Here is a 23,596-nt window from a genome sequence, read left to right on the forward strand (position 1 = left end):
AGATGCTCTGCTACTTGGTCCACCTTTGTCTCTTCTTACTTAAGCTTGCAGCAACAAAAACCCACAAACACTTAAATTTGAGTATTGTATGTAAACTAATTCTGTGGGATTAGCAGAGATGATATAGTGCTTGACTAGGCCCAATTATATTTGCTGGTAACCCTTCCTACTATAATAAATATAGTCCAGGCAAATACAACAAGCATTTTACATGTAGTAAGGTAGAACAGACAGCAGCAAAATCAATGAGTACATGATCAAAATTTATGGGTGTGTTGGTTAAGAGAGTTTTTTTGCTTATAGTCTTTATTTGACTATTGGCACCAAAGCAGGTAACTGGCCTTCAGTAATTCATTCAAATATTGGCAAATGCAACAATTCACTTTAAACCTTGTTATGGAGCTTGAAACCTCAATTTCTGGTCTATTGGTATTGGTTTATTATTGTCACTTGTACCGAGGTACAGTGAAAAACTTGTCTTGCAAACTGATCATACAGGTCAATTCCTTACACAATGCAGTTACATTGAGTTAGTACAGAGTGCATTGCGGTAGTACAGGTAAAAACAATAACAGTACAGAGCAAAGTGTCACAGCTACAGAGAAAGTGCAGTGCAATAAGGTGCAAGGTCACAACAAGGTAGATCGTGAGGTCAGAGTCCATCTCATTGTATAAGGGAACCGTTCACTAGTCTTACCACAGTGGGGTAGAAGCTGTCCTTAAGTCTGGTAGTACATGCCCTCAGCCTCCTGTATCTTCTACCCGATGGAAGAGGGGAGAAGAGAGAATGTCCCGGGTGAGTGGCGTCTTTGATTATGCTGGCTGCTTCACCAAGACAATGAGAGGTAAGAACAGAGTCCAAGGAGGGGAGGCTGGTGTCCGTGATGCGCTGGGCTATGTCCACAACTCTCTGCAGTTTCTTGCAGTCCTGGGCAGAGCAGTTGCCGTGCCAAGCCATGATGCATCCAGATAGGATGCTTTCTATGGTCATTGGTAGAAGTTGGTGATAGTCAAAGGGGACAAACCAAATTTGAGGAAGTAGAGGTGCTGGTGAGCTTTCTTGGCCATGGCATCTACATGATTTGACCAGGACAGGCTGTTGGTAATGTTCACTCCCAGGAACTTGAAGCTCTCAACCCTCTCTACCTCAGCACCATTGATGTAGGCAGGTGCATGTACACCACCCCCTTTCCTGAAGTCAATGACCAGCTCTTTTGTTTTGTTGACATTGAGGGAAAGGTTGTTGTCATGACACCATTCCACTAATCTCTCTATCTACTTCCTGTACTCTGACTCATCACTGTTTGAGATATGGCCTACAACAGTGGTATCATCTGCAAACTTGTAGATGGAGTTAGAGCAGAATCTGGCCACACAGTCATGAGTGTTATAGGGAGTAGAGTAGAGGTTTGAGGACACAGCCTCGTGGGGCACCAGTGTTGAGAACAGTCGTGCCGGAGGTATTGCTGCCTATCCTCACTGATTGTGGTCTGTTTGTTAGAAAGTCAAGGATCCAGTTACAGAGGGAGGTGTTGAATCCTAGGTCTCGGAGTTTGGTGACAAGCTTGCTTGGGATTATTGTATTGAAGGCAGAGCTGTAGTCAATAAACAATAGTCTAACGTAGGTGTCTTTACTGTCCAGATGCTCCAGAGCTGAGTGTTCAGCTAAGGAAAACCAACATGAGAAATTTAAATTGGTTGTTAAGCAATCCAAATGCATGTACCTTGATTCTATAAGTATCAAGACATCTTTCCATGAAAGAAATTAGGCTGTGGAGTTCCCAAACCAGTATTGAAAATCATCATTTTTTTATCAGAAGAAATAAGTGGGCTGGCATCTAAATGGGCAGAACTTGGTTTCCAAAATACTTGTAAACACCATTAAATCTCTTGAATAACCTGCATTTGTTTTGTTTAGTCATTAAAACGACAACTGTACAAGTAACACACACAATATTGCAACATGGAGGGCAAATTCAAGGGTTGGAGACAATTTCTTTTAATACCTGTTTATAACTGACTACTTAGTTCTTAATAAGCAGGAGGTAATAATTGTAGGTTTCTTGACTGGGCAATATCTTTTTTTCCCCCCAGCAAGTACTTAAATAGAGAGCAGAAAAGGTGTCTATTCTATTAATTTGACTTTGATCCTGTAATCTGATTTTGATAACCTTTGGAGAGTTCATGTAAATTTATAGTTTTCTTCAAACCTTTGGCAACCTCAAAATGTCATTCTTGATGTAATATTTATTTGTTTCTTTTCTCTCTTTAAGATTTACTATTTATTTATTCTTTCTTTACTGAGTACCACATAATTTCTGATTATATTTCTTGATCTATGCCAGGGTATTTGATAATTTCAAAACCTGCAAGTCTTTTAAATCTCAGCAGCAGATCAAGATTCCATCTTCTGCAGCCTTTTGTTGCCTCCATCTATCACCCCCTAGCCTCTGTTGTGATTTCCACACTTCCCTCCTCCATCTGCCTATCACTGCTCCTCACCCGGATCCACCTATTGCTTGCCAGCTCTTGCTCCATCCCTTTCCCTTGCCTCTTTTTACTGGCTATCTCCATCCAGATGCAGGGTGTCAACCCAAAATATTGACTGTCCTTTTCCCTCCACAGATGCAACCTGACCTGCTGAGTTCCTCCAGCATTTGTTTTGTTGCTCTAGAGGACTTATTTTATTCCAGACTAGATTTAGGTAGTGGACTGCTATTGGTGCATTATGTATGATGCCTAGTTTTGATTAATATAATTTTGAAGAAACATAGTGGGGTTGAAAAAAATTGGAAAATTGTTTTATTAAGATTTGAAACACAGAAAATAAGAGCAGGAGGAGGTGGTTCAACCTTATTGGACCTGCTCCACCATTCATCAAGATCATGGTTGATCGTTTACCTCTTTATCCTGTTCCCATCTTCTCGTTCACAGATTAAGAAGAAACAACAGGATGTTCTGGGTTTCTTAGAAGCCAATAAAATTGACTTTAAAGAAATGGATATAGCAGCAAATGAGGACAACCGAAAGTGGATGCGGGAAAATGTTCCCGGGGAAAAGCGCCCTCAGAATGGTATTCCTCTTCCACCGCAGATATTTAATGATGAACTCTATTGTGGGGTAAGAAACTTTTTAAATGAATATTGTTTCCTACTTCTGTTTGGAATCTTAGTGTTTATGTTCTAATTGTTTTTTATGTGATTGAATTTCTTTGAATGATCCTTGAAGTTTATAACATTTCCTGGGGAAGTGAGACAAAGTTTATTTTTGGTCTCTTGGACTATAAAATTCTGAAATACACTCTATCACTGTTCTGTCCTCCTTGCATCTTTATTGAATTACATTTGTTAGTTAATTCTGTCAAAATCAATAGCCACGAGAACCAAAATTTTGATATCAGATTGGCCACCTGGACCTGTTTTTGAGGATGCTAGTATACCTCACTTCCATGAAGGCTGATAGTGTCCTTTTAATGTTTTCTCTCTAGTTATAAGTTGATGATGTATGTGCACCTTTCATGACCTCTTCAGCATCCGGGAGGAGAATAAAATGAGATTAGTGTAAATGGGTGGTTGGCGGTCAGCATAGACTTGGCACACCAAAGGATCCTGTTTCCCAGCTGTCTGACTATGACTCTCAATTTAGAATAAGTCTTGAGTAAACGATCTGTGCTTCCTTTGCCAGCTCTAACATTAAAATTTAAGCCATTGCATCAAGAGGCATTTCACAAATGTGATTGATCTATAAATCAAGTTGAGTTTTCCTCTTGGTCCTTTGTATTAGGTATTATCCTAAAGAAAAGTAAACAAAAATTCTCTTAAAATTGAAGAGCATCTTCTTTTATGTCCATCTAATTTTAACCACTACAGGACCGTGCAAGTCTGATCTCATTGCAATGACTTCTATATCACTATTTGCAGTGTTAATTTAAAGCTAGCTTGTATACTAATTTGATTTTATGTCCTTCATCTTGTCACTGTAGGACTTTGATGCTTTCTTCAATGCCAAAGAGGATAATGGAGTTTATGCATTTCTTGGTCTGACACCACCTCCTGGCTCGAAGGTATATCCCTGCATTTTCATCCACTTGTAGTTTAAGATGATGTGAAAAATGTTGGGTGGGGGGGGGGCGGAGGTATAGGTAATCATTTCCCATCTAAAAATGAGCTTTTCAAGAGGCAAATTTATCTGTTTTTAAAAAATCATAACTTCAATACCACTTTAGTTTTGGAGAATAACGGTTTGGAGTGCACGTCTAGAACTAAAAGGATTAAAATGAAATTTGAATTTCTACCTGTTCAAAGGATCTGATTTGTAAATCTGCTTAGAACATTCTGATAACTCAGTGTTTAAGTTTGGAAAATTTTTTCTTGTATCTAAAGAAAAAAAAAGACTTGCATTTAGATTGCCACCTTTCGTGGGTTTGAGTTGTCTGGAAAACTTTTGCATCCAATCGAGTACTTGTGAAATACAGTAACTATTATCTGGATGCTATCCTGCAAAAAGGCCAGCTTTCTGTGTTAGACGTAGGAAAAGATTGTCAGGGTTACACTTATTGATGGTCCTTGTTCATCTTGGAGTTTTGGGTCTTTTCATTGATTCATGTGTGATGCATGGTTCCTCCTACACTCATCTTGTATAGGAAATTCCAGGATTCCAACTGTAGTCAGGGGAAAAATGATAAATTAATAACTCAAGGTTGGTGAGTCCCTTGAAGTTATGGTGTTCTAAAGCAATTGTTGCAAGTTTCCTTCTCATAGTGATGGTGGTTTAGTTGCTGTGTTGCATCTTGTGGGTTGTAAATATTACAGTCAAAGTAGTATTGTGGTGGGAGGGGAGACTGAATCCAATGATAAGGGACATGAGTCAAAGTAAGGTCTGTGCTGGATTGTTCCAGATTTCATTAGAGTTGTTGAGGGTGGTTCCTCCAGACAGGAATACTTCATCACATTTCTGACTTGAGCCTTTTAGATCCTGCTGGTAAAAGAGGTGAAGCCCCTTATTGTGCTACAGTAAAATTCCAATAATTTGGCACACTCTGGACCTTGATAAAGCTGGACTAGCAAGTTTTCCAGGCTATTGGATGTTATTTCTGTTAATACCCAGCAACTCTGTTCATTTTTTATCTGCATGATGCACGGCAGTGCAATAAATTTTCCAGTCAAACTGGAAAGGGAGAACAGGAGCCAGGGGCTGCTCAATATTTGGAGAGTGCAGCAAACATCATCTGGTGAACCAAATGCCAAACCAACAGGAGTTCCAAGTCGGATAGTGGATTATAAGAGTTTCACTGTATTCCCAATCTCTCCCATGCTCTTGTAGCTGCTGTGTTGATATAGATCGTCCAGTTTACTTTTCTGGGGCCTCCTACCCTTTCATTGCAAGTTTTGATAGTGATGTGCTCTGCAGTAGTAACACCATTGATAATCAAGTGGACATGTCTGGAATTTTTTGTTTGGATTGAACTTGAACATTGGTACTTTATCTAAATTGTGGGAAGATGAGATATCAAGAGAGTATGGGTTTGGAAGTCTTGGTAATGAAAGTAATATTTGTTTAACTCTGATCAACCATGCTAAACTATTATGCTTTCATTCCTTCTGAATGAATCAACCCACATAATGCTGAGCAGTGAGAGAAATGCCTGTCAGAAGGTTCCTCTCCAGAGTTGATTACAATATTGGCTGATAGTACTACCAGTAATGCAGCACTGGACTACCTTTTGGATGAGACCTTAATCTAAGGCCCTCTTTTTCTGAATTGGATGGAAGAGATTTCGTGTCATGACCTTGAAGCACGTTATCTGTTTAATGTTGTATTGCTGTTTGCAGGAGCTCGATGTGCAAATTGTCTATAGTTTTTGCATCAAAGCAATGATTGTCTTTCAGAAAAATAGTTCTGTGAATGTACAGTGCAGAAAGGGATGGAAATGGTGCAATGTGATTACAGTTTTTCCAAGTCTTTAGCATGAAACAGTAATTTGCTCTGGTGCATCACATTCAACGGGAAGAATTTCAGATTTATCCATGACCTAATCATAGCAGCAGACTGCTTGCTTGATAGCCATGAACCGGGTGAGATGCTGAAACGGTGGAAGTGATTTTCATCAGAATGAGTAATAAAAGTGAATGTGAATAACCTGTCAAGGGGCAGTGTCAGTTGGAAAGGGGAGGGAATTCTAGTTGGAACCTTCAGAGCACCTGGAATTCACTACACAGAAATGAGGTCATGAGCTTAAGGATTTGTGATAAGCAATTGGAACTTTGGTCAAACACCACTGACCTCGTAGTTGTGGAGATTCATAGAACATTATAGTACAGTACAGGCCCTTTGGCCCACAATGTTGTGCCGACATTTTATCTTGCTCTAAGATCTATCTAGCCCTTCCCTCCAACATAGCCCCCCATTTCTCTATCATACAAAATCTCTGGCTACAATATTCTTTCATGCCTGAGGCCCAAGGCATACATGCATTTTGATAGCCCTTCAAGTCTGTGTGCAAATTCAGTTGTTTTTCTACACTGTCATTCTGCTATTGCAGGCAGTGAATATCCCGAGCATTTTGCATTACAAGTTTGGAGGGGTGGGAGAGGATCATGGGTTTGTGATATGCATGGGAGCCAACATCAGAGAGAATGAGGGAAGTCAAAAAGATTAGTAGCGAGGATGGCTGTGGCGAGTGATCAACGAAAGGCAAGAAAGAAATAGATGCATCTATCGTCTCAGCAGCTGCCCACATATTGTTGGGACTCAAGAAATTTTGTGCCCTAGTTGCAGATTTTATTAAATCTGCAGCACAAGGAAGGGAAAGAATTTGAAACACATTAAGAATTAGACTTTTTTTTGACCATAAAGATAGACCATTGAATGGAAATATCATTTGTTGTAAGCTGAATGCAATTTGACAGTGATCACAAATCATTGGTTAATGAGCATTAAGTTTGCACATGCTTACAACATGCTGTAAATCAGTTGATTTGCCCACTGGACTAAATTCGCGTTACGGTTTATTCAGAACAGTGATTCAGATGTGACTCAGATTTAAAGCAAGAAGTTTAAAGTTTCTGTGGTCAGGGCAAAAGCACTAGTCCTATGATGAAGTGTTTTTCTTCAGTTCAAGTTTCTGCATTTTGCCCCAAATAAGAAATTGAGAGATTTAAGATTGGCCTATTCAGAAGAATGAGAGGTGATCTTATTGAGTTATGCAAAATTTGATGGATTAGATCCTGAGAAGCTATTTTCTTCAACAAGAGAGGCTAGAAATTGAAAGTGTGGATCTGGGGTGACGGATCAGCCGTTTGCAACTGAAGTGATGAAACATTTCTTGTCCAAGGTTGTAAACCTTTGGAATTCACCATCTCTGAAGGACTGTGGCTACTTGGTGTGGAAATTAGAGGCTGAGATTGGTAAATTTTCAACACTAGGCAGGTCAGTGTTAACAGGATGCAATGGAACACCCATGAGCTTTCTGAACAACGGAACAGGAATTAAAGGTGGTATGGCCCTTCTGCTTCAGTTTTCAAAGTAAATGTTACCACGAACCAACACTATGGGACAATGTTCTAGAATGTAATTGCTTTAGAATATATTCATGTTTTTGAGATAAATTAGTGAACTGATGAGGGTAACTGAAAATGGTTTTTTTGTAAATAACCCCTAAGCTTGGAATATCCAGTTCTTTTGGTAATGAGTTTATCATTGTTGCATGTACCAAGATACAGTGAAAAGCTTTGTTTTGGATGCCATCAGGACAGATCATTCCAAACATAAGTACATAGAGGTAATACAAAAGGAAAAGCAATAACAGAATGCAGAATATAACTTGATTTTTAAACAACAGAAAATGAATTATTGGAGGAAAAATATTTAACTGTTTGATACCGCTAGGTTCTCAGTAATTTTTTAAAGAAATGTGCTAAATATTTATAATCCTGCTTGTTGGTACCACTGCATCCAGAGGAATCTGAATTTTCAAGGTACTCTTGTGGATTCATTTAACAGACACCCTACATGTTAATTGATTTGATCTGATTAACATGTCCACGTTCCTGAGAAGGATTGGGTCCAGTGTAATATTTCGTAAATTAGCCGTAAAGTTTGTGGAAATTTGATTGCATTTGAGGTTCTATAAATCTCTTGCTCTGGCTTGGCTGATTTTTGTGAAAAGACCTTGTGAAAACTCCAGACTGATGTGTGTAAACTTATTGTTGAGAGTAATGCACAACATTAGTGCTTTTTATCTCCTGCAGCTGGGGAATTTTCCCAGGTCATGATAAATGAAAGTTGACCCATGGGATGGGCTAGAACAGGTGAAAAGAGAGAGGGTAAACATCTGGTGTTTATCTACCAATCTGGAATAGACTGACAACAGAATGAAGAGCAGGGCTCAAATTAAACTGGCTAACTTTTTCTTTGCTGCAGGAATTGTAACTCCAATATACAGCATTTTTTAATTATTAAAGCACACAGAAATTTCTAACTTTTTAAAAAACTTTTTCTCTCTCTCTCCCCCCCCCCCCCCCCCCCCCCGCCACCCCCATGCACAGTGTTAATCTTTTTACATGGGATGCGAGCATAGAGAAAGCAATAGCATATCATATTTCACCAATGTCAGCATGAATTACTTCCAGTTGAATATGGCACATTTGGATGAAGCTTTCTCTAGCTCTAATCCCAGCTCAGAAGGGAATGCTTTCCTGCACCACATTTCCACCACTGCCCCCCCCATTTTTAAACACTAACCATTTGTATGGTCTGTGAGTGAGGTGGTCAACAGTGCCAGTTTTTATACTGCGGGCCCAAAGCCACTGGGTTCTGAGTTGAGGATTGCCCTGCATTGTTCACCTGTCAGTTGGAGAAATGAATTATTTTATTCTCTTTTTATTCTGATCTGCATTTGAGCCAAAATCCAAGAGTAAAAATATTTTGTTTTACCTCTATCTTGCAGAATCTTCCCCTCGTCTACTATTTTAGTCGGTTTTTAAGGATATGAAACTTAGTGGAAGCACATCTGTAATTCATTCAGGAAAATATTATGGGGTATACATGGCAAAACTCTGCATATTGCTGTTAAGGTTTTTAAAGAATGCTTTGTGATTAATGTGTATGATGCATAAATGAATTCTTTAATGTGTATACTTTTTCCATTTTGCCTTGAACATTGTATTTCGAACATAGTTGCAGTTTACTGATGGGATTGGGATATCAGGTCCCGTTAAAGATAGCTTGCATGAGTGTTCCTTCTGTAGACTTGAATGTTTTATAAGGAGTCTTATTTAAAACTTAAGTGGCAAGTTAAATTTTGGTATCTGAAGTTTGCTCATATTATGAAAATCTGAATCTTTCAATGACTAAGGAACATTCACTAGAACTTACTGAATTTCAGTTTTACAATTTCTTGGGTTTGAGAGTACAGGTTTTTCTTGATCTGCCAATTATTAGTTTATGTATAACCCTAGATTTCTTCTGCTTGCTTTTTCTCTGGTCCAGGAAGCACATCAAGCTGCAATCATCCAGAATGGTGAAGTTTCAGAAAATAAAGCAATCCTTGTAATTAAACATTGGATTTCTTTATCCTTTTTTTTTGTAATTGGTCTTGCTTTTGAACTAATACTTATCCAGCTGTCGGTGTATTTTGATGCATGCACTACACATCACTGTTTGGTTAGAATTCTATTTAGGACCTGCCTGTTGCTTGGTTGGCAAATATTTATTGCACAGATGATAATTCTGACACTAACCCATCAAAGTGGATGCTTTGATATGCACTTGTGATGTTTGAAATGTGCATTCATCATCTGAAGTAGTATTGCAGCCCTATAGTTTGTGGATTTTACAAGCAAGCATTTGTAATACATAGAGCCATATTATTAATTGTAATATTATTGTATAGTTTGGGGTTTGACAGAGCACAAAGCTACCAGATTTTTTTTTGTATGTCCAGTTTTGCTTTGAAGTTGCTTGGTTTTCCGAAGTAGAATTGAAGTAGGATTAAATGCAGAGGTTTATTGGATGTTTTATCTGGTAATATTTCCCAACTCTCTCTGAACTCCCAGAGAACTGCTTTATTCTCTATTACAACTTCAGTTATTGGTGTGGAAAATCACATGCCAAGGGAGCAGGTAGATTGGTGAATAGAACAGACTCGTAGAAACTTAAGAGGATTGGTAGTGATGTGTTTGGAAAGGAGAATGAAAACCATATAAATGACCTGGTTGGTAAACTAAAGGTGTTGGAGGAGAACTAGGAGTTCAAAAATGTATGTCTTTCCAGGTGGCTACACACAGTGTCTCAAGTCTGGCACTTGAGTGCGTGTGTGGTCAGATGTGGAAGGTTCAAATTTATTGAAAAATATGCTTTCATTCAGTTTTCTGTAATGCTGGATTCTCTGTGGAGCCAGTGGTTTGCCTCAATCTGGAGATTCCCCAGCATTAGCATTGAGAAAGTGGATCTTGGATCCTGCGACAAGTAGGAGTAGGGTTTACATTGTGATCGATAGAGTTCTGTGGCAAGAAAGGAAAAAGGAAGGCAAGTTCCCTTTTTCCATTAAATGATTTTATTTATTATTTGTATTGAAGTGCATCTGACATTGAGAAAGCATTTAAAAATGAAATTATTTAAATGAGATGAGCTTTGACAACTATCAATACTTTCAGGCATGTTTTGAGGAGGGGAGGCTTCTCTAATGTGCTGTTTGATGCATCCCTCTTCTGGCCTTGTGACCTGGAACCTGGGATGCTTTGAGTCAGCATGGTATCCCTTCATCTCCAGGAAAGTGAGTGTGGGATGATACTGGGTGGTGATTGCAAATGTCTGTCCCAATAAAATGTGGCCTATTGGTAAAATTGCTTAAAGTGCATACCAAATCTTTGTCCAGGCAAGGGCTGCTGTAAATTGTAATATCACAGAGATTATGCAAAATGTTTTAAGTGACTGGGTCTCAACCAGTGTTGTGCTCCATTTTGTACACAGCATTTTAGGAAAATAATTGTTGTGCAGGAAATATGTTATCAGTCATAGCAAGGGTAGGGAATTTCATTTATGTGGAGAGAATGCAGTGACTGGTTTCCTTGGAGAAGCAAAGTTTTTTTGAAAGATTTTGAATTGTTCAATTTATAGGAATTGGAAGCCTGCATTTATATTGGACCATTGGTGACCCTGGATATGATTAGACTGGCAAGCTCTTTGCCATGATGATGGGCAAAATTGCCTCTATTGTCATAATTTTTTTGATTCTAAGCAGATGACAGACTTAAGGTAATTAGCTTGAGCACCAGGAGGAGATGTGATCTGAAATGTCTTTGTTTTATCCCGGAGACTTGACAGAGGTACTTAAGATTATGAAAGGATGGGTAGCACTGAAGTAAATAAAATACAATGGGAATGACTACAAGGAAAAATAAGATTAAATGTAGAAAATTTAGGATGGAGAGCATATGAATGGATTCAGGCTGTGAAACTTGAAACCAAAGCCATGACAGCCTTGGAACTTGGATTGTCAAAGGAAAGAAGTGTGAAAGTGTCTTAACAGAAGAGTGTTCTAATGGAACAATTGAATAGGGTTGCATTTATTGCTCAGAGGATAAATACCAATGGCACCTTTGGCCAAATAACCCATTTCTGTGTTGGAAAGACTTTTAAAATCTCTGGATCTGTTAAGTAACTGATGGGAAACCAGAGAGGGATCTGCTTCTTCAAATCTGGAAGGAAACTGATTGTAATCAAATCAGGCTACAAAAAATGTAGATTTATCAATGGAACTTGGTAAAACCTAATTATTCTAATTTCAAGTATTTATGGGGGGGGGGGAGACACAATGCAATGTATATTTTATGCCTAATTTTGGTTTGATTAACAAATGGTCTTTTAATAACATTGTTATTCTTTGCAACATATTTGCACGGCACAACTCTTTGCCCTCACCTCCATTTCTTTTTTTGGTATGCCAATGAGCAGCAATTGTGTAGAGCCACCGAAGATCAGCTTGGAGGAAATAATGAAATGTTGCATAATCACTTTGAACGGTCAACAGATATAAATGTAATTATGTATTTGCTTATATTGCTCTGCGTGTGTATATGTAGCATGTGTTTTGTGTCAATTCTCATCTTTAACTATAATTGGTTGATAAAAGTGATAAGGTTGTGAGAGTTAGAGTCCTTAATATGAATAACTGATGTCTAGCAGTTAAGCAGTATTTTTAACACAATTAACTTGCAAAAAGAAAGCTGCTTGGAGTAATAGGAAATAAGTTTGTCATACAATCCAATTTTATAAATAAATGCTGTAAACTTTAGTCCACTAAGTATTTTACATGATGTTCCAAGGTTTTGTAGAGTATTTTCCACTTTTTAAAATCATTATCAGCACCATCAGAGACCCTTTTGGTAAAGCTTTATTTTCAGATCTTTGGAGCAAATTGTGAAGATTTGCACCTTCAGATGCTACATCATAACTTTACTTGTTTCATATAAATGTGCATAATCTGACAATAGCAATGCATCGGTTAGGCTTAAAGCTCATAATTGATAACATTTTTACCTGATTACTGCTAATTATAAATTCAAGTAGTATTTAATCTTTTAAAACTGGTTCATATCTAATGGGGAGAAAACAATTATACTGGAGAACTCAATATTGCACTTCACGTCTTTGAAGACATCAGGCAATATGATGTTCCATCTAAATACGTAAATAGGAAACAAAATTTATAGCAGAAGACAATAGGCTAAGGCTTTTCCTCCTTTTTTAGATCAAATGAAGAAACAACTTTGTGCTAATCTCACTTTTGCCATGTTTTGTATTTGTGCATGTTCATCTTGTTCAATTCCTTACTTTGTGCAACCCACTGATTATTATTTCAGTTCTGCCGAGTCCCACTCCTGATGTCTGCTCTACACTGATGCTAACAAGTGTTTATGCTCAGTTTTGAGTTTACAGCACCTGTAATCTTTCACCTTTTGTCAGAATCCCCAGAATCAGTGGATTTTGTAAAAATGTATTTACTTTGTTTTCCTTCAAATATTGTTGTTGCTGTGTGCAGGAAAACATTGGTGAGAGCAAAACTGCAAAGGATGAGGAGCCTGCTCAGCAAATGGTTGAGCCAGAAGACGCTGTAGGAGAAATTCACAAACCTGTAAACCTTCCTTTTATATTTGTGCCTTAGCCACTTTGTTTTAATTATTAACTCAAGTCAAAGTTGATTTGATTTTGGCAGTGATCAAGAATCTACACGTGCCTAACAATTATTTAATAATCCTCTCGTATTCAATTTGATAATCTTCATTGCAGTTAACCAGCTAATTGAATTCAGACACCTAACACTGGGTTAGAGACAAACATGAACAATGATGAAAATGGGGACCGGGTAATCTGGTATTTTGGAATATTCCTTCCCCAATTATGGAGGTAGCTAATCTGAAAATAGCAATATTTTTAGTAACTATGATACATAATTCCTTTGCAGTAGGTTGGAGTTATAAGCCTAGTTGATGTTTAAAATTACAGAATCTGCCAAACTCCCTACATAGCTCCTTATTTAGATTTTACATTGTAACTGAATATATCCCAGAATATACCATGATTAAAGAATAACTGGTCATGAAACTGTGAAATGGTAAACTTCATTTTGAATTCATTTATCTGCACTTAGTGAGATTGTTCCATTATAGTCCAACGTGTCTGGAAAATTGGATGTGTCCTGTGATTGTAGGTGTTGTAGCATATTGACATTACAACATGTGGACATCACTGGCAAGCTTGGTATTTAGTTCAGTTGCGGCTGCCATCTTGAATCAAATAGCCAGTAGTTTGGATAATAACGTGAAGGATTTTAATCTAGCCACGATGAAGGAATTGTGATGCATTTCCAAATCAGGCAGTGTTCCTATGTACCTGCAGTCCTTGACCTCCTATGTGGTAGCAGTTTTTAACTTAGCAGGTGGGTTGGAAATTTGGTCAAGTCTTGGGAATTTGCTGCAAAGCATCTTGTACTACACATGGCAACCACATTGAACAGCAGTGAAGAAAGTGAATATGTAAAGTGGCTGATTGGCTGATCAGTGCACCGTTTATCCTGGGTGATGTTAAACTACGTGCATTTTTGGAGTTGCATTAATCCAGGAAAGTCGTGGGTTATCTGACACCTGTGTGCCTTGAAGATGGGGGAAAGATTAGAGATATCAGGATGAGGTGTAATTCACCCTTTTCTAGATAACTAGCCTTTGACCTGCTCTTGTACCAGTGCTATTTATGTAGCTGGTTCAGTTAAATTTCTACTTTGATGGTGGCTGAAAGATCTTAATGGTGGGCTTTGATAACATTTGAACATCAAAGGAAGGTGGCTTAAGTTTTTTTTGTTGGGCGGATGATCTTCGCTTAGCATGTGACATATGCCTGTCACTTGCTGGTTATCGGCCCAAGTATGAACAGTGTCAGATTGTTGCTGCATGTGGAGATGGACTGCTTCAATATCTGAGGGGTTTTCAACTGGTTAGAGTCCAGAACTTGTCTCGGGAGTGGGAACAGTTCTATGTGCAAATGGAGGTAGAAGTTTGGAACTTCTCTGCAAACAGTCTTTGGTGCAAGGTCAATTATTTTTAAACCTTTCCTAGATGTTTTGTTTGTTAATGGGAAAATCTAGGTCTTAAATAATAGAGCAACCATTTCAATAGGCTTGAGGGGCTCATGGCCGGGTCCTGTTCCTGCATTGCAAATATTTGTTTTGTGCACTCCCCTGAAAATGTTTATTCAACCTTTTTTCCTCCCCTGCCCCCACTCCATATAAGCCTTAATTGTTGCATTCCACAGTTAAATTCATTTATCTGCATGTAAATGAATATGTTTACTGGAATCTAGTGAGAATAAAGCAGTGTTATTATCAATGGATGCTTGATGGTTGACATGAACTCAAGCCAAAGGGGTGTTTCTGTGTTTTGTGAGTTAGGACTTTCTAATCACAATTGCTGATGGCAATGTTTAAGTTGTCATTGCAGTAGGTGCTCGATGTATTGAGCCTTGTTGTTTACTGTGTCAGATTAGTTTTTATCAGTACTTTTACAATTTATCACTTCAACAGAGGGTTTGGATGAATTCTCCACCATTTTCATCATGAGTAACACATTAACATTAGGATAATGGAAATCTCGAGTGCATCACATTTTCATCTTTCAACTAATCATATTTACTTCTAAACTTTGATACATTCTGGAAATGTGCATTAATGAGACTGCATTTTTTAATAAAAAATTTGAATGCCTTCCATTTTTACTTACCCTTTCTGATTTCTTTCACTAAGGAGTCTACTTCCGAAGGAGAATTTGTGGAAAAAGAGGTACCTAACCTATACTGCATATTCTGCAGTTTTTATGCAACAACATGCATGTGTAGAATACTTTCAAGTGCCTTAGAGAGACAGCTAAAAAGGGAATTGATTTTGGGAGTGTTTGGAGAGATTACTGTAAAGTTCGGCTTTGAGGGTGATGGGATCAGAAGGATAGAGCATATGTATCGAAGTCCCAAGCAAACAAAGCAATAGTAGAGAGGTAGGATGTACAGATGTCAATGATTGGAGGAACAAAGGATAAGGAAATGGCTAAAGGGGTTTGGAGAATTAAAATATCGACTGATTGGAAGATGACAAAAGTCAATTCATTTTGAGTCAGAATTTTATTTGTTGGCGGAGAGAACAGCTCAATGATAAGAAAGATAAAAGGTGTTTGCTGCTAGACAGAATGAGGGAGGTCGTGTGAAGAGAACATAGGAGATTCACCAGGAAGGAGAATGGATGGCTCAGGAAATGACATTAACAAGTGGGTCAGATCATTGGTGGAGAAATGGGATGGTAGTGAACATATTTTAGTAATGACTTGGATGTGGTGATTTGCCGCCTTGGCTGCTCAGGAAAGGGGACTGAATAGTGGCCAAGGAGACTGGGTTGATTGGGGGGGGGGGGGGGGGGGTAGGGTGGGAAGCTGTGCCTGATGCTTTGATCTTCCTGATTAGTTGGAAATCTTCACTCATCCAGGAGTAATATCACTTGAACAAAGTGGCAGCATGTAGGTTATGGTATACCAAGTGCTTTTTTTTATAATGTAATACTTAAAGCAGACTGTGGTAGGGAGGGGGTGGAATCTTTTAGATCGCTTTACTATTAATTATCTTAAATCTGTGCTGCTTAACTATTAACTTCAGTGCTTTAAGAAATGGGTCCTTTACCAAGACCCCTCAAAACCTTAATTTAATATGCTGGTGACCTCCTTCCCAAAGAAAATAACTTTAGTTTTCCCTCATCCAAAATTCCTGGGTTTCGACAAGACCACTGCTCCACTCTCATGTTTTCATACCCTTTTTTTTATCTATAATGCAGTGACCAGAACAGTCCATGATACTGTAGCTGGGGTCTAACTAGTTTTATGCAATTCTGGTATTATTTCCCTCCTTTTATGTTCTATGACATGCCTCTATATAAAAATTCTATGTTGCCTCAACCATCTTATTTACCTGCCCTGCAGACTAGGGGGATTTGTACTTTTGGATCTCTATATCTCAGTATCCTGCCACTTGCTGAGTTTCCTTACTGAATTCCATAGTTTGACTAGTTCCCCACAAGAAATATCTGAACAAGGTCTCGCAAGGAATGGGTTATATTAGCAGCTAAATGGTGGAGGCATGTGACCAATGACAAACAATAGAAATAGCAATGATACTCATTAAATACTTGATGCAACTGGGTGTGTGTGAGTGTATGCATCTCCCCTTCCAGCTGCCTCAACTATCTCTTTCCTCTTTTCATGATTTGACCGATCAAAGGATGCAGAACGGCTGCTGACGGAGGTTTGGGCCAGTAGTCTGTTAGTTTTGTGGACTAATTGCTTTTTTGCTGTAATTCAGTTGATTAATAGGAAATGTAATGGGGAAGTACTTCCAATACAAACCATTCACTGGGAAGGAAATTGGGAAATGGTTTTCTTTTCCTCAAATCTGGAATTTACTTAGATTGCACAGTCACTGGACCCTGCCTCACCCCTCCCCCTTGCCTCTTTATACTGTCTATCTCCCTTTCACACAGTACTGATGCGGAGTCACAACCTGAAACATCGACTATCTCTTCGCCTCTACAGGTGCTGCCTGACCTGCTGAGTTCCTCCAGCAGCTTTTTTTTGTTTGCTTGCTCTAGATGGCACAGTTTCCTGCTTCATGTACCAGTTACCATAGTGTCTTCTCCTCATTTCTCCTCCTCATCATCATTCATGAGCTCTGCTCCAATACCAACCCAAAATTTAGTGTCTTGAGTGAAAAATGGGGTAACTGAACCTGACTTTTTTTCTTGGTATTAAATCTATATATTAACATAGAAAATCAATTTAAGGTAACAAAGTAAATGAAGTACGTGATGGCTACAGTGACAAAGTTGCTGTATGTGATAGAGCTCTTGTGCAGATACATACTTACCTTCTCTCATTCCTGGTCTTGTCTCTAACTTGATTCTATTAATTTTACCAGGACAAGGAAGAAGAGGAACCAGTTTCGGAGGTTCGATCAATAGATTTGGAGTGCCGAGAAACCATTGCTCATTAAAATTAACACATCCTCATGCATAACAATTGTTGTTTTCAAGCATGCCCTCATCATGTTTCATTTAGTGCATCTCATGCAAATGGCTTGGAGTTCTCCTCATTAGATTTAGATACATGAGACTATACTTCTTGCCATCTCCATCATAACTAACCAAAACATTTAATCTTATTGATTTCTAACTGTTCAACTATTTTTACCATTTTAATTTCCTCTAGAATGAAGAAGAGCAGCCTGTAACTGAGGTAGATGATCTGTTACATCATCTCTTGTCATCTCATTAATCATTGTTTCCATTTCATTGTAATATTTTAAGTGTAATCTGTTGTTTGTTTGAATTTGGATAGTCTGATTCCAGATAACGTTGTTGGCATAGAATATGGTTTAAATTTGGGAGTTGCATCCAGAATTTAAATGGCTCTTTCAAGTTACGAACAAATTGTTTTTCTGAACCAAGTTCAGACTGAAGTGCTCATCTCAGGTGTGAATGTCCTTTGACGCAGTGCCATTGTCCAAGCACAATATTCTGCAAATGCCTCTAGGTTGCATATGGAAAAAATTGGCTCGGGTAGGATTTGGACCTGCTCTGGTCCTGCAGGTTTGTGCTGGGTTTTCATTTTAGCCCAAGCAGACCTCCAGTGTACATAAAGAACACAGTTGGGTTTTGCCCCTCTAGTTGAATGATATGTCAACACCCTTGGGGGGAGAAAATTGTAGTAGCTGTTCAAAATATTACTCCATTCCTCATAATATTTTCAGTTTCCAAGTTTTCTAGCCTTCATTCTTTTCAGTATAATTTTGTTCATCATTTCCTCCTCATTGATGTATTGAATTATTCCATGGTTATTTTATGGAGTATTTTCTACATTTACTGTTGTGATTTTCTTTAAGTTGTCTGTCTCTCTCTCTCTCTCTCTCTCCCTCTCTCTCTCTCTCTCTCTCTCTCTCTCTCTCTCTTTCTCTTTCACTCATTTCTTTCCCCTCCCCTCTCTCCTTCATACATTTCAGGAGGAGGAAGATGAAGAACCAGTGACTGAGGTAGTTTTATGAGAGTCTCTCAACTCAAGCTTAACAATGACTGATATTAAATGTATTTAAATTACTGAGGTGCTGTATAGGTATGCAACTTGATTTATACACTTCCACAATGGATGTTGAATAATAACGTACAAGTAGAAATCTCAGTAACTAAAAATGGTTTTAATGTGCAGGGTAGGTTACATTCAGAAAGATCCTTCCATTCCTTTGAATTTTAGAATCCATTTTTAATGTCTAATGGTATGGCAGTGTCATGATAAAAGTTTTTAAAACTAGCTTAGAGAATATTGTATAATTTTTACCATACACCTTGTATGATATGAATGATGTTGATGACCATGCTTTCTTTTGGTTACTGTTGTTGAGTTCCAGGAAGCTTAATGTAGTCATTTATTTTGTTTGTATCTCAATTAGGATGAAGTGGATGAATCTTAAAACAATATTTTTGCTTTTATATGATTTCATCTGCAAGGGTTTAAGGTAAAGAGAAACGTGTGACTGCCCAATTCAAACATTCTGATTTAAACATGCAAAACAGTTGACATGCCTGTTCAAGTTGCTGGTGTTGGCCCTGAAACTTAACCAGTGAGTGGTGTACCTCTAACATAACCAGCCATCTGAATATGTATTTTAAGCTTTGCAGTTGACTAATCTCTAAAGCATTCTGCATTTCAAGAATTCCAAAAGCTGTATTGTAGATGAACTATTTGCAGTAAATTGCATCATATCACTGGATCAACTCTGCCAGAAGAGTGTGTTAGGAACAAATTCGTGCATGTTTGTTTGGTTGTCTGTGTTTCTCGTATGATTTTGATACTTGAAGTATCTAATTTTTAAAACATTTAAGTTGGGGCTTTTACTATGTTACACCTGCATAGCATATATGTTCTCAGAATTTTTTTCATGTATTTGCAAAGTGCACTATACTTTTCCTTCCAAGACTTCAGTGTAGTGGAATCCAGGTATTGCATAGTAAATTTACTTCATTCTGCATTCACCTTATCTGCCTAATGATATTGTGAAGCAATGACTATTGAATTGTGGCTAACAACTCTTGTCTTTCAGGTATTATTATATGCCATTATTTATTATCATAAGGAAATTGCATAGGATTACCCTTTACTCTGTAAGGTTATGTTCCTTTCTGCAGTTAATCTCAATTTTAAATTGTGATACACTGGCCATATAATATTTGAGCTTTATGTGAAGTGCAAAATCCCATGAAATACAGGAAGTCCCCGGGTTACGAACGGGTTCCAATTTTGAGACTGTTCGTAACTCGAAACAGTGTCCATGCATGCGCACTTGGGCCGGGGATCGCGGCTGCACATGGCCCCAGCCGCACATGCGCACTTGGCCTGGGGTTCCCCGGCTGCATGTGTGCACTTGGCCCGGGGTTGGGCCAAAGAAGGTTTACCGCCACCATGGTGGGATCGGGGGCCGGGCCCGCTTACAAACTGACCACAAAGGTCGGTTTGTAAGTATGGGCGTTCGTAAGTCGGGGACTTCCTGTATTTTGTATATTTGATACATTAATTGATACTTCAAGACTGTAGAAATGCAGTGGGCTTGTAGTAATATATGCTGGTACCAGTGTAATAACAGTGGAGAATGTTCCTCCTCTTCCTCCCAATGTAGACCCAAACATTAAGTTGATCATGTTGGATACTTGTGCAAATCATCCAAAAAAAATTTGGTCAGATACTCTCAACTTTGTATATTGGATTTAAATCTCAGTTTTGCTAGGATAAGTTATTAAAATGATATGAAGGATGCCGAGTTAGTTGGTTTCAGAAAACAGCAGTATTGATCTCTGTAATTCAGTGGTGGTCTGTTTAATTAAATTTCTGTTTTATTGTTTCCCATTTTTAGGAAGCAGAAGCCCTTGCAGAACAGCAGCAAGTGTAGGGACTTGACCTAGGAACATTGGACCACCCACGGTGATCTCAGAAAACATGTTGGCACTGCCCAAAAAAATTCTTCAATTCAAAGCATGGATTTCAACAGAGGCATAGCCTTCAAACCTCCAATCCCTTTTGCAAACGTTGAGCCGCAACCAACCTTGCCCTTCCATTTTGTAGATGATTTGGATTCAATGGACTTTGTAGAAGCAAAACTAAGTTTTTGGAAGTTAATGCAAGCAGTCCCATTTTGTAGGGCGTGATTACACTCTGCTTTTGTTTCTGAAAATTTCCTCTTTGGAAATGCCAGTTAGAGCCTTAAATCAAAGCTTGCCTCCAGAAAAGGAACTGCCAGTTCTTGCAAAACCTTGTGTCATCTTAATTATGCCGAGTTGCCTATTTTTTTCCTTTTTTTTTTTGCCTGTGTTCCTTTTACTGAAATCAGTTGCTGTGAATGTTGAAAAGAGTAATTACTGATAATTGATGCAATGAATTTTTTTTTATAAAATCTTGTTGTGTCTTTCATGATTTAGTTTAGTTTTGCATTAAACAGAAGAAAGAAGGTTTAATTATGCCATTCTCTGGCAAGCTTTGATCTTTTATTAGGATTTTGTATTCATCCCCAAATCTGGTGGTGCATGTTGGTTTCAGTTCTATGGAGTAGATTTGTCTCTGTCTTGAGGCATGCAGCCAAGATTAGTCCTCCATTCACATTTCTTACAGCTACACATTTTACAATTTCATGTTGGGCTCTATTTAAAATAGTCATGGTAATTGAAATACTCATACTTTGCTGCAATAAGTTATCAAAGTTATGCATTCTTCACATGCCAAAGGAATTTTAAAATATGGTTAGGTTATGAAAAACAAATGCACTCCTCACCCAACCTTTCTATTAATTAGCAACTGTTCTCCTCCAGACATGTGCCTACTGAGGTAACTATGGCAGACTATTTTTGATGGCATCACAGCTGTGTCCCATGTGCTCTTTGTCCAATACTAAACACAATAGATAACAGCTGAAGCAGGAAGATTGGTTGATCTATTTGTTTAACCCAAAGTGATTTGACTAATTACAGCATACCAATACTGCCTTGATAAATATTTTCTAATTTAACACATGGGGAATAAAACAGAAGTAATTATGGTTTGTATTTCCCAACTTCACCTATTGAATATAAATGGAGCTCCCGAGTGAAACAAGTTGAAAGAATATTTCCTATAATTAAAAAGAGGAAATACTGGAAATAGGGAGCCAGGTAGAGAGCTAATGTTTCAGATCTCTGAAAGTTCTGAACATTAAACATCTGGTTCCCTCTCTACCCATGCAGCTTGACAAATTTCCAGCATTTTCTGCTTTTTATTTCAGATTTTTCATCTGGATTATTTTGTATTTGGGCAATGTTTCCTGGTGATACCTTTCAGAATGATAAATGTCCTAGGAAAAAAGAACAAACTGATCTGATCATAAAATGCCATTTTAATAATTCTTAGATATATCTGAGAGAATTGTATTAAATGTAGTTTCTGTCTGATGCCTCTGTTGCATTCATAATCCAGGACATGATTAAATCTACAGATTCATTACTAGCTCATTATTAGGGATACCAATAAAACTGCACAGTTTTTTTCATTGGATATTAGTATATCATTCATGTATACAGTGTGAAGATTGTTATAAACATGTTGCAGTGAAGCCATAATCTCCTTTGGTGCACTTTTCCAAATTTTTGTGATAACTTCACGTCATGTTTAAAAAAAATAATAGGATCTAATTCTTAAAGCACTATCATCTGTGTTCAAAAATGGGCTGAATTTGTTGTAACAGGGCATCTAATCATGTCTGTTCTATATGAGCAAAAAACAAACTGCTGGAGGAACTCAGTGGGTTGAGCAGTATCTGTGGGGGAGGAAAAGAACTGTTGATGTTTTGGGTTGAGACCTTGCATTTTTGTTTCAGATTCCAGCATCTGTAGTCTCTTGTGTCTCCATTCGTTGTTGCCTTTTGCATGTTTGAGTTTACATCTTTTGTATTATAATTTGCTGAAATTGAGGTGAAAATATAATGAGCGCATCCAAGTGAACAGACCAAGCCGCCCCTTAACCAGTCAGATTGGTGGGGTGAGGGACTGCAAATGTTGGAATTAAAAACATGTTGGAAACACTTGGAATCATTTGTGGAAAGAGGAAGTTAACGTTTCGGGTTGGAGACCCTTTCAGCAGAATGCAAACCTATATATGAAAAGGCAAATTGAAGAATTGTTAATTGTATGTCAACTGTGTTGTAAACCAGAATGGGTCAGATTAATGCAAAAGTAGGTGCAGAGATTAAGAGAAAGAAAGACTTGAGGAGACTGCAGAAAGTGCAAGTTTACATAGAACAGTACAGCACAGAACAGGCCCTTCAGCCCACAATGTTGTGCTGACATAACTAATCCCTCCTACCTACAGAATACCCATGTCCCTCTATTTTCCTCATTCATGTGCCCATCCAAGCCTCTCTTAAAAGTCCCCAATGAATTTGCCTCCACCATCCTATCAGGCAACACGTTCCAGGCATCCACCATTCCCTCAGTAAAAAATAAACCTACCCCTCACGTCTGTTCTGAACCTATCCCCTCTCACCTTAAATGCATACTCTCTGGTATTGGATCGCTCAACAATGGGGAAAAAGATATTGCTTGTCCACCCTATCTATGCCCCTCATAATTTTATACATTTCCAACAGATCACCCCTCAGCCTCTGCCGCTCCAGAGAAAAGAGCCCAAGTTTGTCCAGCCTTTCCTGATAGCACATGCTCTCTAATCCAGGCAGCATCTTAGTAAAACTCATCTGCACCCTCTCTAAAGCCGTGACGTCCTTCCTACAGTGAGGTTACCAGAATTGCACATACCACTCTAAATTTGGTTTAAATCTTTGTTATAAAATCCCTAGTATTAAAACATGGCAGAACGAGTCACCATGCTGGCTTTCAGTCCTACATTATTTGTTCAACAGAATTAACATTGTATAATTAATGGACACTGAAACAACTAAATATTCTAAGTTTAGTTTACTACCATCAGGGAGGAGTTACAGGAGC

At 38.2% G+C, this 23,596-nt stretch overlaps 1 protein-coding gene across 3 annotated transcripts in view; it reads left to right on the forward strand.

Annotated features, from left to right (window-relative positions):
- LOC127569579 (adapter SH3BGRL-like) overlaps positions 1–22,666 on the forward strand; it is a 36,391-nt gene extending 13,725 nt beyond the window's left edge. The window contains exons 2-12 of one of the 3 annotated variants that reach the window (XM_052014344.1): positions 2,935–3,120; positions 3,983–4,063; positions 9,490–9,549; positions 11,956–12,039; positions 13,043–13,135; positions 15,296–15,331; positions 17,503–17,532; positions 17,793–17,819; positions 18,583–18,612; positions 19,027–19,092; positions 20,485–22,666. In XM_052014344.1, coding sequence (XP_051870304.1) covers positions 2,935–3,120; positions 3,983–4,063; positions 9,490–9,549; positions 11,956–12,039; positions 13,043–13,135; positions 15,296–15,331; positions 17,503–17,532; positions 17,793–17,819; positions 18,583–18,612; positions 19,027–19,047 — 648 coding nt within the window. In that variant the 3' untranslated portion in view covers positions 19,048–19,092; positions 20,485–22,666. The remainder of the gene's footprint in view (positions 1–2,934; positions 3,121–3,982; positions 4,064–9,489; positions 9,550–11,955; positions 12,040–13,042; positions 13,136–15,295; positions 15,332–17,502; positions 17,533–17,792; positions 17,820–18,582; positions 18,613–19,026; positions 19,093–20,484) is intronic. The other 2 variants (XM_052014345.1, XM_052014346.1) reach the window with 2 other exon arrangements.
- The last annotated feature ends 930 nt before the right edge of the window (positions 22,667–23,596 follow it).

This window comes from Pristis pectinata, chromosome 4 (assembly GCF_009764475.1).
Source record: "Pristis pectinata isolate sPriPec2 chromosome 4, sPriPec2.1.pri, whole genome shotgun sequence".
In the NCBI taxonomy this organism is placed as follows: Eukaryota; Metazoa; Chordata; class Chondrichthyes; order Rhinopristiformes; family Pristidae; genus Pristis; species Pristis pectinata.